Consider the following 16,901-nt stretch of genomic DNA (forward strand, 5'->3'; position numbering starts at 1 on the left):
GTTGTCAAAGGAGCCGACCATGTGCTAAGAGAGTTGGAACTTTCAGCAACCTCTGTTGACTTCTGAAAGGGAAAACTTCCTAACAGTCAAGGACTTCATCAATCACGAGTACATACTGGAATCGCCATAAAAGCCCTAACAATGGAGACAGCGGGATGAGGCACTCCCAACTCCATGTGGGTGAAAGCGCCAGCACGTGAGAACCCTGTGGATCTTGCTCTAAGTATCTCTTTCTGTGGTAGTACATTGATGTGGGAATGATTTCTTATTAATAAAGAAACTGCCTAGGCCCATTTCATAGGCCAACCCTTAGGTAGGCGGAGAAAACAGAACAGGATGCTGGGAGAAAGAAGCTGAGTCAGTGAGCCGCCATGATTCTCCTGCTCCAGGCAGATGCAGGTTAAGATCATTCCTGGTAAGCCGGCTCGTGGACCACACAGAATAATAGAAATGGGTTAGATCAATATGTAAGAGCTAGCCAATAAGAGGCTGGAACTAATGGGGTCAGGCAGTGATTAAAAGAATACAGTTTCCGTGTAATTATTTCGGGTATAAAGCTAGCCATGTGGGCGGCCGGGTGCTGGGAACGCAGCTCCGCCGCTCTTATTACAACAGTACATGTGACGTTCACGTACTCTGTAAACGGTAACTGTAAATTGTCTCTAGGTTCTGTGAGCTACTACAGCAAATTGTGAACTTGGCAGTGTTCAATTTGTAACCAAGTCAGAAATGTAGGACTCATCACCAGTGTCTGAAGATGCAGGAGGGAGTGAGAGGCAGTCTTCTCAGACTGAGCTCATTTCACCAGTAGGATGTGTATTACGAGCAGTGTGTGAACTGATATAAATTGGAGGCCATCTAGTTGGTGTCTGCAGACAACCAAACTGGTGTGGAAACCCGGATATTTGGTAGTAAGGGTGTTTTGAGTAGAAAAACATTTCCTTTGCTACCCATTAACAGTTGACAACATGGAGAAATACTGTTTCTTGTCTTCTTGGTAGCTTAAGTGATCTTATTAATGGCTTAGATTTTTTTTTTAATGAGTAAGAGACTTCAAAGAGTATCATGAGAATTCCAACATTTTCATGGAACCCAAGACCACAGAGTTGAAATCCAAAGCAGATACATACCTTCAGGACATAGCAATGTTTATAGAGTTCAGACACTACAAAACTGGAACTCTAACATGCTATTTTGTTAAATATATTTTATGCTTGTGTGACAGGCATCTATAGCAAATATAGCATCTATAATCACTGAGAGCTGCATAGTATTGGGGGGATATGCATATCATATGCTCAATGTGACATGCAAAAAAAATGTCTTCACTAATTTTTACTCCTTGGGGTACTACTAAAGCAGAGCACTTCTTTAGAACATGATTTTGAAGCACAGCCTATTAATGCCACTGTTGATTTTTAAGTTATCTTTTGTTAAAAGCTGAATACTAGATAGTACACTTTATATCACAAATTTTACAAGGTGTTTCCAGTTTTGTGTGTGTTTTACATTTCAAACTTATTTGGAATTATTTACAACAAAACACATGGGTTTATTTTTGAATGAGTCATTTGCCAACCTTTTTTTTGATTGTTCATCTCTACTTTGGATCTGATTCTTTTAGAAATATTTTTTATTTATATTTTACGTATGAGTGCTCTGCATGTATGCCTGCACGCCAGAAGAGGGCATCAGATCCTACTATAGATGGTTGTGAGCCACCATGTGGTTGCTGGGGATTGAACCTTTGGAAGAGCAACCAGTGCTCTTAACTGCTGACCCATCTCTCCAGTCCCTGAATCTGATATTTTTTAAGACTTCTATCAAACAATTTTTAAAAAATGTTTACCCCACCCTTTTTAAGGGAAGTGTTATGCACTCTTATTGTCAAGAGCAGAAATAAATTAATTTCTCTCCACCCCTTTTGCCTGTTTTCTTTGGTTTCCCTCAGTGGAGAATAATTTCCTCTAGTCCTACAAAATAATTATTCCTAGAAATCTACGTTTCCTAATGCTGTTAGATAGGATGTTTTCTTTTATATTTTCTGACTGGTTACTGATATAAAACTAAGTCATTTTAGATACAACTTTCAGCTGCTCATATAAATCTTGATTAAAAATAGAGTAAAACAGAAAAGTTTCCAAATGAAGACTGTCATATTCATCCCCTCTGATGGTTTCATTCCAAGTAATAACTGATGAGCCATGATCATTTCCTACTAAACATGGGAGTGTTTTGTTTGGTTGGTTGGTGCTGTTTTCTTCATCTATTAGGATTTTTCTTCACTATGAACATCTTGATGCTGACTAAGCTGGAAACTAAACCTGAAAGTTTTCCCACATATATTACACACATAAGGCTTCTTCCAAGTATGCACAGTCTGGTGTATGATGCAGTCAGAACTAAGGCTGAAGCCTTTGCCACACTCGACACATCGGAAAGGCTTTTCCCCAGTATGGCTCCTCTGGTGTCTAATTAAGTGAGCGTTGACATGGAAGGCTTTCCCACACTCACTGCACTGGAAGGGTTTCTCTCCAGTGTGGATTCTCTGGTGCACAATATAGTCAGAACTGCAGCTGAACGCCTTCTCGCATTCCATGCACTTGAAAGGTTTCTCCCTGGTATGGATTTGTTGATGTCTAGTTAACTTGGCATTGATACTGAAAGCTTTGCCACATTCCTTACACTGATATGGCTTTTCTCCAGTATGGGTTCGCTGATGATCAAGCAGGTTTCTTTTAGAAGTAAAGCACTTCCCACATTCATTACACTCAAAAGGTTTCTCCCCCGTGTGAGTTCGCCGATGCTGCATGAGTTTTGCATTAACGTTGAAGGCCTTTCCGCATTCACTGCACTTGTATGGCTTCTCCCCAGTATGGATTCTCAGATGCTGCCGAAGCTGGGAGTTACACCGAAAGGACTTCCCACACTCATTACATTCGTAAGGTCTCTCGCCCGTGTGGATCCTCTGGTGCTGGATTAACTTCCCCTTAGCACTAAAAGTCTTTCCACATTCGCTGCACTCATAGGGTTTCTCACCTGTGTGGACTCTCTGATGCTGAATGAGTTTTGCGTTTTTAGTGAAGCCTTTTCCACACTCACTGCAGCGATGTGGTTTTTCTCCAGTGTGTATACTCTGATGCTGCCTAAGCTGGGTGCTGCACCTGAAGCCTTTCCCACACACATTACACTCATAAGGCTTCTCTCCAGTATGAATCCTTTGATGCTGAATTAACTTTGCATTAACATTGAAAGCTTTCCCACAGTCGCTACACTCGTAAGGCTTCTCCCCAGTGTGAGTTCTCTGGTGTGTGATGTATGCAGAACTACAGCCGAAGCCAGTTCCACACTCCTGGCACTGATAGGGCTTCTCTCCTGTATGTATCCTCTGGTGTCTAACTAGGCTTCCGTTAACACTGAAGGCTTTTCCACATACCTTACACTGATAAGGCTTTTCTCCACTGTGGATTGTCTGGTGTGTGATATAGTGTGAACTATAGCTGAAGCATTTCCCACACTCCACACACTTGAAAGGTTTCTCTCCATTATGAAGTCTTTGATGCCAAACAAATTTTGCTTTAACAATGAAGCCTTTGCCACATTCTGTACACTGGTAAGGCTTCTCCACAGTGCTGCTTTCTGGATGCTCACTAACTTGAGAGCTACCTTGAGAGGTTTCTGCTAATTCTTCGGGATTCAAAGATCTTTCCTCTGTAGGAATTTCTCCATTCTTAGTAAGTATGGTATCAGAATATTGTTCTCCAGTGGAGTTGGTATGATTCTGGGGCACATCTGGAGTCTGGCTACAGAAATACCCTCCCCTGGAGCTGGTCTTAACTCTTCCCTCAGTGGCAATGATATTCTCTGTCACACTACCCCTTAACTGGACTTCCTGTCGCTGGTCTACAACAAAAGTTTTGGAAAGGTTTGTTTTCTGGGAAAAATCCTTCTGAAGCTCAAATGCTGTATTCTTTTTTTCTTCAGATACTTCTTCTGTCAAATTATTGCCAGTCTGGACAGCAGTATAGTCTACCAAAAGAAGTAGAAAAATAAAAGATGTCATATAGAATTGTGCTTGAAGAAAATACAGTTATTTATTATATACATAGGGTCTCACTATGTTGTCGGGCTGGCTTTGAACTATTGATTGTGCTGCATCCACTTCACAGGTACTAGAATTACATGTGAACATCACCATGCCCTGCTGAGGCGGTCCTTTAAAAATCACTGGACTAAGTCAAATAGCCTAAGGTTCATCCAGAAGGTATAAGTGTCATGGATAAAGGAAGGAAATAGATCCAGATTGTAGAGCATGAAAAAAAATGCCCAGATATGTAGAGCAGGAAAAATAATTTAAAATAAAATAAAAATTATAAACAAAAGAGATTCCGATTGTGTAATGAAAAATGAGAAGAGTAGACAAGAACATGTATCTCTGTCGGGAAACTTTGGGAAAAGTTCAGCTACATGAGACCATGTCAATCGAAAATCATCCCCAGCCATATTCTCCTAAGGCAAGGCCACTACAAAAGGCAACATCAATAGCAGAAAGGCTAAAAGTGATAGCAAAGGAAGAAAATTCTAGGTCTTGTCTATCAGACAGTATTTTTCCATTGTCTCATGCTTTCCTATATTCTAGAGTTCCTTCTTGGTTGTCCCTATGGACCAAGTTCCTTATTAATAAAAGCAAAATAATCACTGAAGAAAAGGTAGAGGACCTAAATGATGTACCTCAGGAAGACCAGGTTTGACAGGCATCAACAGAGAAGGTGCAAGAGCTGCGTTTTCTCCGCGGAACTTCACTCAAGCCTGTTTGTTCATGTTTATCTCTGCTTCAGAAAAGCTCTAAGACCTACTTGACATCTCCTCCCACCTCTTCTAAAATTCCGCTACACAAACTTTTCCTTCCATCAATCCAAAAACATTCTTTTGTATATAACCACAATTTTTACAATAATGACCTCTCCATTTCTCCCCCCCCCCAAAGTTTCCTTTATTTTTTCATTTCTCATTTTTTCCCAAACACATAAAATAATGTCCTCCCATCTTCTGTAGCCTGGCAGGGATCCCAGCGGTAGGACTGGGACACCAACCCAGCCACAAAACCTTCTACCCACACCTGTCCTGCCTGCAAGATGTGCTGAAGCAATGATGTCTCAGAATTTAGGGAGTGGACAGTCAAAGACTGGTCTAACTTGAGGCCCAAGCCAAGAGAGAGGGAGCCCACACCCAACAAGATGGCCAGGAACTGGAAGCTGGATGGCTCAGAGACCTGGAGAGAACCACACAACACTACTGTACTCCCCCAAAAGTCAATGAAATGATTCCTAATGATATTCTGGAACCCCAAGGGAGAGGAGGAGGACGGGTTGTAGAAGCCAGAGGGATCAAGGACACCAGCAGAGCATAGCCCACAGAATCAACTAAGCAGGGCTCGTAGTTGTGGTTTTTGTGGGACTCCTAACAGTGGTGGTAGGGGTGTCTCTGACTCTTTTGTCTGCGTTTGGGACTCTTTCCTCCTGTGTTGCCTCATCTAGCCTTCATATAAGGGTTTGTGTCTAGTTGTATTGCATCTTGTTATGCCATGTTCGCCTGCCTGCTCTTTTCTGAAGAGAAATGGAGGAGCATTGGATCTGGGGTAGAGAGGGGGTTGGAGGAGAGAGGAGTGGAGGGAGGGGAGGATGTGGTCAGGATGTATTATATGAGAGAAGAGTAAATAAAAAATAAAATAATAAACTATACCCTTGCCTTAATACTTCATTATAATTATTCTCAACAACACAAGAAACCTGAGTTCCTTTAGAAAGGACTTTAAAACAATATGAGCCTTTTCAAAATTAAAAACATGTGTATCTGTTGCTACAGATCAAAGTTTGTTGTTGTCCATCCCTAGCATCCACCTGTAAAATCCCTAACTTCAAACAAGTGATTGTTATTAGGAGGGAGCGCCTTCCGCAGAGCCCTCAGATGGGGCCGCTGTGCTGGAGGAGACCTGGTGAATTTCTCCTCCCTCCACCATGTGAAGACACAGCAAGAACAGACAGATGTCTATTAATTAGGAAACAAGTCTTTGTTAGACAGAATCTGCCTGCACCTTGATCTTCTTAGCTGTCCAACTCCTAAATTGGAAGAATGGATTCATGTTTTTATAAACCGCCCACAGTATTCTGCTATAGCAGCCCAAGCTAAGCCACACAGGAGACACACATTACGTTGTTTATAGATCACCCAATCTATGGTGTCCTGTTCCAATAGTTCAATCCGACGAAGACACCTGTAGTACTAGAAACTTAAAAATTCAGTTAAAGACTGCAAAAATCTAATAGCTAAATGACTAAGTACTCTTTCTGCCTGCAGAAGTACCTCAATTTAGTAACGCTCTCTATCCTGAAAACTGAAATTGTTCCCATGGCCGTGATTCTCAAGTACATCAAGGTATCTATGAGTATAGTCTGACTACTTTTCAAGTCTACCTCTAGAAAACAATATCCAGGTTATCAAGTGCCAACTTCTCTTCTATAAAGACTCCCAATTCACACTGAATCCACTCCAGCTCCAAATGTCATATTCCTGTTTCACTTCTTCACTGACATTGCTGGAACTAGGTTCCCTGACAGGTGAGTCATCTCTCACTATTATGACTTTCCCACTGTGAAGAGCAAACCCAGTGCCTCAAGCATTCTAAGAATGCTCTGCTGCACTGCATTCCTAACCTTCTTTCATTATTGTGATGTGTTTGTCTTTGGTTTCTACTGAGGACAAATGCTTTTTAAATTAACAATTTGTACCATTTTTCTTTCTTCTTTTGGTTTTTGTTTGGTTGATTGGTTTGGTTTTTTGTATTTTTCTTTATTTTTCAAGACAGGGTTTCTTTGTGTAGCCCTGAATGTTCTGAAACTTGCTCTGTAGACCAGGCTGGCCTTGAACTCAGAGATCTGCCTCCTAGTTCTGGGATTAAAGATGTGTGCCACCACTGCCCAGCTACATCTGTACATTTTATGTAGATCAACAACTCATTATTAGTTCTTTTCCAACTTTTATTAGTGACCTTTCAAATCCTACAGTATGGCAGATATTAGTATCCAGTGATTATTTTATCTTTACCAATATACCTTCAATTTAATTTTTTGAAGTACTGATCTGCCCACCAAAATCGTATTTTCCAGCTTCGCTTGCAGAAAAGATCTAAGGTCCAGCAAGTTAAGACTTCTACAGAAATCACTGGGTTGATATGAGAAAAGCTTTGATTTGTGTTTTAAAGTTTAGCTGCCACCAGTCTTCACCCTCCATCTTCTCCCTCTGCCCACCCAGAAACTGTCTCATTTTCATCCAGACAAATGAGACTAACCACTGCCTACAGTGTGAGAACCAAGCACCTTTGATTAAGGACTTCATAGTATGAATATAAATGCACACACTTGGCTGAGCCCAAGACCTACTGACAGTCTGTAATTGTAAGAACCCCAAATAATTGCTTATACATCAAAACTCAAGAAGCATAGAATGGGGACATTTTTATTTATACTCTCGATGTATAGATAATTATAATTTAACTAAGCTAGACCCTTGATATCTGTAACCACGTTTAGTCCTGAGCTACTGAGTGGCAGACACCACTGCCCTCTTTCACTATCACATTTTCAGAGACGAGGTCACTAGACTATAGAGACGTCAAACAACCGACCTGCTCAGCCATGGAAATAGAAAGAAAGTTTCCTCACAAACACAGGTGGGATGAGACCTCAGGAAAAGCTCTTAGCCACTTCTGCCTCTTTGTAAAACGCTGCAAAGGCTACATCCTTCACTTTTAGTGCTAGATCCCTGCCCCCATTACCAAATCCATAGTCTTGTTTGAAAATGGTGAGGTCAGAGGTAGAATATGGCAGCTGAGAAAAAAATGCATTGCCATAATGGATAATGTGGCACACATATATGTTGTTGGGCAATCTGTGCCTTGCTTACCAGTCCAGAGGCCCTGGGGGTCTGCTCCAGTGGCCAGCTGGGACAGGTTCTCCAGATCCTTTTCCTCTTCTAGTTGTGAGATCACAGCAGGTTTGAATAGTAGAAATCCTGATTTAGGGGTAAAAAAACCAGGAGACATAAAAATTCTCCCATAGGTGCATCCCTAATGTCTCCTGAGATGCCTGAGCAAAGGGGAGGAAGGTGAGATCTCTCAGAAGGGAGGGGGTAGGGGCGAGAAGGGTCAGACTATGAGCCAGGATCCACATGCAGAGAAAACTGAGTGTCTGCCCAAAGGGGATACCCCTTCTTGATCTTGGCCTTGAGATTCTTTGAAAAGACTCAAGATAAGCAAGGCCAGGGCAATCTGAGGAGGCCTCTGCAGAACAGCAGTTTCTAGTTTTCACAGCATGTCCAGGCACAGGTTCTTTACAGTAATTCAAAAGCATGCACTGGTCTCAGTAAAGTCCCGTAATGGCTTGGGATTTGCTCTTCCAGCAGGTTATACATAAGGAGATTAGGAAAAGCCCACTCATAAAGGATGACCAGGTCCCCACCTGCCACCTGAGGAAGAAAAGACCCAGGAATCCCAAAATGGCAGTCTGGGTCCCAGAGAGAGAGGCCTTACCCATGGAGGCCAAGTTCCTATAGTTCTCCAGCATTACATCCCTGTAGAGCGCCCTCTGTTCAGGGGACAGACTATCCCATTCCGTCAGGGTGAAGTACACAGCCACATCCTCAAAGGTCACCAACTTCTGAAACAACAGGTTCTTGCTGCCCTAGGGCCATGGCTGAGGCCCTAAGTGAGGGGCAGAGGGCAAAATAAGGGCTTGGGGAGGGGGCTTGTGAAGAGAATAAAATTAGTAACAAAGGAAAGTGGAGGGGAAACACCAGGAAGTAAACTAGGGAATATCCGCCTTCTCTTACAGCAGAGAAACCGCATGCCGTTTTCACGCGGGGCTGAAAGAAAAAGAGTTCCCATGAGCAAATTCCACCACAGCAATGCTGCTCTCAGGCCGCCCCCTCTCTGGCAGGAGCTGCAATGCTGCTCTCAGGCCGCCCCTCTCTGGCAGGCTGCTGGAGGCAGCTGCAGCTCCCACTGCTCCCCTGTAAGGTCCTGGCTCCCTTGTGGCTTACCTCAAGCCCCAGCCCCACTCATTATCCTCATCCTCATATGGTAAAACAGATGTCCCCCGCCCAACAAAGGGCTTCCATCCCATTTGCCACCTGACTCCCAGGATAGACAACCCCCAGCCAAGGGCCCCCAGGTCCCCTGCCTTTTTCTTCCTTGTTCCCACTTTCCAGCATCTTCCCTATCCTTCCCATTCACCTGCAGCTGTTCTTCTTCCACCCCAGCTATTAATTACCCCAAACCTCTGCAACTCCTCCATGCATATTCATACACAGAGCACCACGTGGTGGTTTCCATGTCCTCTGCCAGGGTGCGCACGTGCAGTGACTCCCATCTGCTAGGTTTACTTTCCTGCACTCTTCCTTGGTCGCTGCCCCAGTCTCTGCCACTTGCCTGTCCACCTTTCCCACAAGATCCAGTCTGGCATGCAGAAGCAGGTTTTATTCCAGGTCTCACGAGCATTCTTCTCAGTTCTCAATCTGAACCGCCCAGAGGAAGAGATGAGGGGCCCACAGCTCACCTGGGGCCAAACTGATGGGATCATGGCTGCCATCACCTGGTCTCCCTCTCAAGGGCTGGACCTGAGGAGAAGCAGTAAGTTGGGGTGGGATGTGAGGCAAACCACCCCAATCAGGAGCACAACTAAGACCTGAGGTACAGGGTGCTGTATCCAGATCCTCTTGCTGGCTCAAGTGCCTAGCATCCTTCCCAGGACACCGATGCTCTGAAGTTGGCTGCCAAGAAGCCTCAGATAAAAGAGGGTTTACAAACTTAGGCAGAATCTGAAGACCAACAGGCCAGGAACTGACAATAAGGCTCAAGAAACAATATTATCAAGCCTAACTCACTTCTCCTTCCGTAACCAACCATCATTCACAATCACAGGTAAGAAAAGGCCAGCTGCGTACAGCATGCACACGGGGTCTGGGAGACAGGCTGCAGGAAGACACCGCCCAGAAGGGGGGACAGCTGCTCCTCTACCTCCCATCAGTGCTCTCATTCTTTAGTGTCAAGAATCCTAACGCTTGCCAGAAGCGATGGTGCACACTCATAATCCCAGCACACAGGAGCTAGAGGCAGGGATATCACTTTGAGGCCAGCCTGGGCTAAGGATTTTGTGTAGGCCGGTCTCAGCGGGCGGGCTTCCTGCATGGTCTAAGTTACCCTTGAGAAAGCTGGGCTAGAAGTGAGGTAGCCGGCTGCCTCTCAGGTCTCAATCTGAACTGTCTACTTTTGCATCACGGATATGCCAAATGGAGGATTTCTGCAGTTCTCCAGGGCAGAGACTAGCTTCACAATGCTGTAACCAACCTACACCAGGAGCAGTATCATATATGCCCCATTCCTGCCCTAGGGTTTCTCCCACATTCTGAGTGAGTCACCTGCTGGGCCCTGAACTGCAGGCAAGGAATCATCAGTGAGGCTGCCCCTGACCGACAGGGGACAGAACTTGACAGGTAAATGCTTTTCCCATCAGCCCTAGAAGGGCATCCTTGAGATTCCAAAGCTCCTCAGAGACTCTGCAAGATAGAACCTGGTGAGGGCTAAGCCTGATAAGGCAACCTTGTATTGGTTTATTAATTAATAAACTAATTCGGTCTAGGAAAGCCTTCCTACTCAACCAAGAGGGCTCAGTGGTTCTCATGATGCACATTTAAATTTTTATTTTAGAGCTCAGTAACTTAACTCTGATTTGTCTCTGATGTAATAATTATTTAGAATATATTGGTGCTGCTCACACTTTCCCCCCTAATAAGCTCAAGTTTTAATATTGTATGTTTAAATGACCAGATCCATTACCTCATCTTTACAGTTTTTTTTTTTTAGAGTATTGGGGGTTTTTTTTGTGCAATGGTATCAATGTCTATCTTTTCTTTTTTTTAAGAATATTTCTTGTTTTTTTAAAATAATATTTATTTATTTATTATGTATACAATATTCTGTCTGTGTGTATGCCTGCAGGCCAGAAGAGGGCACCAGACCCCTTTACAGATGGTTGTGAGCCAACGTGGTTGCTGGGAATTGAACTCAGGACCTTTTGGAAGAGCAGGCAATGCTCTTAACCTCGGGGCCATCTCTCCAGCCCCTGTCTATCTTTTCTTAACATCCTTTTGTATTTAGAAAAAAAAACCGTACTCTACGATGAAAAATACGTAATTCAACTTGAAGATAACAAGTCAACTCTATTAATACATGGTCAATCTCGATAGTATGGTGTTTAAAAAAGTCAATATTCACATCTAATGTTAAAAAATGTATGCTACAGGGGTGTCCAGAAGATGGTAGGAGCAGGAGCGAAAATGAACAAAATGCATTGTATACGTGTATGAAATTCTCAAAGAAAAACAACTTAAAATGTGTCCCTATGACTATTCTCAGATGTAGGAGATATGGACAAAATATTCACCATGAGTACTCTTTTTCATACATAACCAGTCTGAAAACAACCTCCCTAGCCATTGAAAATTACAAGTTTGTGTGTTGTTTTTATAACTGAATATTACCCAGCAGGTAATACACTAGTGAATTTAGAAATTAACGGAGTACCAGGTGACTATACACTAAGATGCTCAAAAACCAAAAAGGTTAAATTGTTTACACATTAGTGAATATTAGCAACAGGCTATGATTAAGTCCTTACCTCTAAGGGTGTGAGGGTCCTGATGGACGCAGCAGTAAAGACCCAAACTCTTTCTTAATTGACTGCTCATAGGTGAGCGTTTTATTTTTTCTTAAAACACTCACCCTTTTTCTCTAACACACACACACACACACACACACACACACACACACACACACAGACCCTTGGAAAAATAGTGTTTTGACAATGGTAAGGCTAAGACCAAAGAGACCTGCATCCATCCAAAGGCCGTACTGTCTTCTACGAGGTATGAAATTGCAATTCTGAAACTCCTCTGTGTGTATTCTAGTGCTGTCCTAATCGTGTGTGCGTGTGTGGGTCGCGTTACCTTTAGGGCCTGACGTCCATGCAGCACACCAGGCCTCAAACCTTCTGTCAGCAGCGGCTGGGACGGGGTCCTGCTTTCCCTGCCGTGCCCTGAGCCCCTTACCCTGTCCGCAGCCCGGGCACACGACGTACACACCTGAAGCGCCTGCAGGGCCGCAGCGTCCGAAGACTGGCGATGTCACCTCGAGACGCTTCGCCCCCGCAACGCGGTCACCCTCTGGCTGCAGTGACAGCTTCTCCGGCCGGCCACCTGCTAAGCGCTCTGGGCTTGGTGTGCGGCCGCCACACGGGACTCGCCACGGCGGGCGCCGAGAGCTGCTGGGCTGCAAGGCTGGCTGCGGGAGACCCTGCGCGTGGATCGCCAGGACACTGCTCACCGCAGCGACGCCGCACTCACCTGCACAGCACGGTCCGCGGCGCGACCGGAAGTGCGTCACCGGCCAGTCCCGCCCCTCCAGGGTTGCCCTCCCTCTCTGGGGTGCCCCGCCTGGCCTCTGCGGTTCCCGTCTGTCCCCTGGGGCTCAAGCCCTTGCTCAGGGTCTGTCGGTGGGGTCTGACGCCCGCGGATGTTACTCCCAGGGACCTGGACAGCCCCCCCCCCCCGAGAAAGGCCACCCCAGCTTGTGGTCTTGGTGAAGTTGCAGGTGCCAGCAGGTGGACTGTGCCAGTGCAACGCATCACAGGCTGGAGGAACCACGGTCCACTTTAAAAATAAATGTTACGTAATGTCATGCGAGGCTGCTGGGCTTTCGTCGCAGCTGTTCTGGAAGCTGCGGCTGGAGATGTAGCTTTGTGGTACAATGCTTGTCTGTCCCTCTGGGTTCAATCACCAGTGCAAATAATAAAATAACCACTTTATCCTTAGCATGAAGTTCCCAACTACCTACTGTCCTCACAAGGAAACAACTCTCACCTTAAAGGGAAGAGGAGATAGTTTATTCTGGACCCAAACTGGATTGATCATACCCAGGAGCGCAGATTTAGGTTACTTCAATTTCATGTTCCAAAGTGGACGCTGTTTCATAGTTTTACAGAGCAAAGTCCTTAATCAAAGCAAGTTTAAAATACATTGGTGGTCACATCAGAGAGGTAACTACAGCAAGATGGGGGGCCGATAGATGCTATCTGATAATGTTCTGGGCTTTGGGGTTGGTGGGAGCTAGTGACCAAGTGCTAGATACCAAAGGGTGTTGAATCTGTTACCGCAGGATGTTAGTTCTGACAAAGATGGGCAAGGAATGGTTATTCGGATTCTAAAGCTAGGCCAAAATAAGATAATTAGCCTCTGCACCTGCATCATTCTAGCCTCGCCACATCACTGCCTAGAGAGCCACAAATTATACATTTTTAAGGAAACATGAATATAATTATAATAGAAATACTACACATTGAATGTCACAGCCACACAGAGTTGTTGCCTTTTCCTAGTGTTTTCAAAAATCACAAAAGTGTGACCTAAAATGTTGAACGCTTTTGACAAAAGTTCTGAGTGAAATCCAGGATAGTCTTTCTATCCCAGTTAGATATAATCCTGGAATTACTACATGTTAAAACTGTGTGAACATGCATTGTGTAAGTCCTAGATTCAGGGCAAGGTTTTCCCTTACATGGATGACCAGAAGCCTGTTTGTAAGTCTGAGATCTTCCCCTGTAGGCAAGGCTGTCCTGCATGACATCCTCTGTGGCACTCCTGACCTCCATGCACAACGCAAGCCCACCATCGCCAACAAATGTTAAAAAAAAAACAAACAAACACATAAAGTCCAGGAAGGAATCCTGGGAGAGGGTAGACAGCGCTAAAAGTCCCTGGGCTGGACCCTTATTAGAAATTCTCCTTCTTGTAGATGCTCAAAAAATCCCACCTCTCATGAAGGAGGTATTGGGGATTGATGGCTGCTGTTGGAAGGGAAGTTTATACTTCTCCTTCTTGCCTATGGTTGTTTATTACCATTTGATCAAAGCTGATCATTAGTCATTAAATGACTGTTCCCCAACCAAACATTTGACACTTAGCTCCACACTCAAAGAGTCTACACACGCACACACACACACACACACACACACACACACACACACACACACACTAATGTATTGCCACTTCAGATCAAACCTTCTCATCAGTTTGCCTTCAAGAATGGAGCCTCTTTGATTCTGTAAATGCCATTCTAGTCTTTCACTGTTGTGCTTACAAGGGGACAACCGGCCTCCGTCTGATTAGACACCGATCCACAAATGCCATGTCAGCACTCCCCTGCACCCACTTTGCTGCTCCAAGTGCTCATCCACCCCCCACACGCTCACTCTGCCTCATACTCAGCCCACAAGGCATGCTTTTGAGTCAACATTGGTCCTGGTCAGCTTGCACCAGACCCTCCATAGGACACTGAAATTAAGAGCCAGGCTGCCTGTATTTGAGGATGCCCAGCAGAGGGCACTCGCTACCTATGGGACTGGAGCAGTACATTCTGCTTCCTGAGTCTTCCTGGAAAAAAAAGATGCTTCTAGAATCTCAAGGCTGCTGTTAGATAGGGACTTGGATAGCCTATCTTTATACCTCTAGAAACCAGCTGGCGAGGACACAATGTTGTCAGTGATGTGTACAAGACTAGATGTGGGGGGCTGGAGAGATGGCTCAGTGGTTAAGAGCATTGCCTGCTCTTCCAAAGGTTCTGAGTTCAATTCCCAGCAACCACATGGTGGCTCACAACCACCTGTAATGAGGTCTTGTGCCCTCTTCTGGCCTATCTATACATACAGATAGACTATTGTATACATAAAAAATAAATAAGCATTAAAAAAAAAAGACTAGATGTGTGGTGCCCTGTGCCCATTAGCAGCTCTCGGGTGCAGGTTCATTCCACCCCATGGATTCTGGGAGTCAGACTCAGGTGGTCAGGTTAGGTGGCAAGCACCTTTCCCTACCTAGCCATCTTTCCAGCCACCGAGAATGACTTTATATTTGTTATTTTATTATGTGTGTATGGGATGGGGGTATGTGCCTGTGAATATAGGTGCCTGTTGGGGGCAGAGGCACTGACTGGATCCTCCTGGCGCTGGAGTCACAGGCAGTCGTAAGCCACCTAACACGAGCACTCAGAAATGAGTTCAGGTCTTCTGCGAGAGCAATCTGTGTCTTAACCGTGGAGCCACCTTTCCAGCCCATAGCAGAGGGTTTTAAAAGCATGTGCATTAGAACAAGAAAATAATTCTAGGACTGTCTCACTTCATTTTTTATGTTTAAGCCTTTGATTAACTTCAGAGTTTAGTCAGGTGTTGAAAACGCCATTTTAATAAGTTTTTATAAAATTGACAGTTATCCTCTAAAGTTAATTTGTAAATGGATTTTTTTTCTCAACTCAAAAAGCTTTTGTGGTGGTGGTGGAGGTTGTCGGGCGTGGTGGACACCTTTAATCCCAAAATTCAGAAGGCAACCTGGTCTACAGGGTGCATTCCATGACAAGCCAGGACGACACAGAGAAACCCCTTCCAAATGCCAAACAAAGAAAACCAACACAACTTTTCTTTCATTGAAAACTCATCTGAGACAGTGCTTAAGTTCCCATGTAGCCTAGGCTGGCCTGGAACTTGCCATGTGTGGAATGTGGGAAGCATGGAGGTCCTTGTGCTCACAGATAGACAAACCAGGATTGCTAAGCACATAGCATTGTTTCTTCAAAGAAAGGGTGTAAACTGCTATCCACCCAGAAGGCGGGGAACAGACGAGGTTGACAGCCTTGTGATCTTTGCTTTATCAATGTGACCAAGCCCACTCTGAATCATCCCCCAAGACCCTTATTATGAGCTTTTCAATTTACAGAGACCACCTTTATGGAACATGTCATAAGTATTTTACAAAGAGTTTTGATGTAGTCACTTCTTAAGCTTTATTGTGTACCTGGGGTTAAGTTAATTATTACCTAGAAAGTTGTCTCCAAATTGTGTTGTGCTTAAATATGATAAAAGCTACTTGGGGTCAGAGTCCTGAAATTTGAACTAACTCCAGCCACTTGGTCATTTTGAATCAAACTACCTTCTCGCTTCCCTCAGATCGTTTCTGTTGGCTGTGGTGATGCAGAGAACCTCAAAGCCAAGTAACTAAGGAAAACCTTGAACTAATCCTCCTGCCTCTATCTCTGAGGTTCTGAGATTATAGGCATGTTCCCAGTTTTTACAGTGCTGGGGACTGACCCCAGTGCTCATGCATTCTTGGCAAGCACTCTGCAAACTGAGCTAAATCCCTAGCCTCTGGGCTTTTCGTTTAGTTTTGTTTTGTTTTGTGTCTTATTCATTGTTCTATTTCGGTGAAGACCTACGACATCCAAGGAAACTCTTATAAAATAAAGCATTTGATTAGGAGCTTGCTTATAGTTTCAGAGGCTTAGCCCATTACCATCATGGTGGGGAACATGGAAACACACAGGTAGACATGGTATTGGAGAAGTAGCTGAGAATTCTACACCCAGATCCACAGCCAGTAGAAAGAGAGAGTGACACTGGACTTGGATTGGCCTTTTTAAACCTCAAACCCACCCCCACTGAGACACTTCCTCCAGCAAGCCACACCTACTCCAACAAAACCACACCTCCAAACCCTTCTCAAGCAGTGCCATTCCCTGATGACTAAGAATTCAAATATATGTGCCTATGGGAGCCATTCTTTGATTTGTTTGTTTTTCTAGAATTCTTCCATTAAGAAAATGGTTTATATCATTTGTTCTTTTCTTTTTCTTTTATTCTTCTCTCATATATTACATCCCCTTCCCCCCACTCCTCCCAGTCCTTTCCTCCCTACCTCCCTTATCCCCTGGAGCTACTCCTCTTCCATTTCCCTTCATAAAAAAA

At 44.3% G+C, this 16,901-nt stretch overlaps 1 protein-coding gene across 5 annotated transcripts; it reads right to left on the reverse strand.

Annotated features, from left to right (window-relative positions):
- Window positions 1-528: 528 nt before the first annotated feature.
- Znf23 (zinc finger protein 23) lies at window positions 529-12,465 on the reverse strand. Of its 5 annotated transcripts, none has more exons than XM_026778581.1 (6): window positions 12,196-12,465; window positions 9,612-9,672; window positions 8,887-8,919; window positions 8,588-8,711; window positions 7,963-8,070; window positions 529-4,029 (listed from the first exon to the last, which is right to left on the reverse strand). In XM_026778581.1, the coding sequence occupies exons 2-6, from the start codon at window positions 9,642-9,644 to the stop codon at window positions 2,270-2,272; spliced, it is 2,058 nt and encodes a 685-aa protein (XP_026634382.1). In that variant the 5' UTR covers window positions 9,645-9,672; window positions 12,196-12,465; the 3' UTR covers window positions 529-2,269. The 5 variants fall into 5 exon arrangements, with proteins under 5 accessions (XP_026634382.1, XP_013210296.1, XP_026634384.1 ...); XM_013354842.2 differs by having other exon boundaries at window positions 8,588-8,714; XM_026778583.1 differs by lacking the exon at window positions 8,887-8,919.
- Between the last annotated feature and the right edge of the window lie 4,436 nt (window positions 12,466-16,901).

Source organism: Microtus ochrogaster, chromosome 4, assembly GCF_000317375.1.
Source record: "Microtus ochrogaster isolate Prairie Vole_2 chromosome 4, MicOch1.0, whole genome shotgun sequence".
Classification (NCBI taxonomy): domain Eukaryota; kingdom Metazoa; phylum Chordata; class Mammalia; order Rodentia; family Cricetidae; genus Microtus; species Microtus ochrogaster.

Excerpts from the sequence above, each read along its gene's own strand:
- Znf23 (XM_026778580.1), bottom strand. The coding sequence starts at position 9,553 with ATGCTCGTGAGACCTGGAATAAAACCTGCTTCTGCATGCCAGACTGGA. Across the intron at positions 8,715-8,886 it reads CGGCATGCGGTTTCTCTGCT|AAGTTGGTGACCTTTGAGGA; the intron begins GTAAGAGAAGGC and ends CTGTTGTTTCAG. Across the intron at positions 8,071-8,587 it reads TAGGAACTTGGCCTCCATGG|GATTTCTACTATTCAAACCT; the intron begins GTAAGGCCTCTC and ends CCCCTAAATCAG.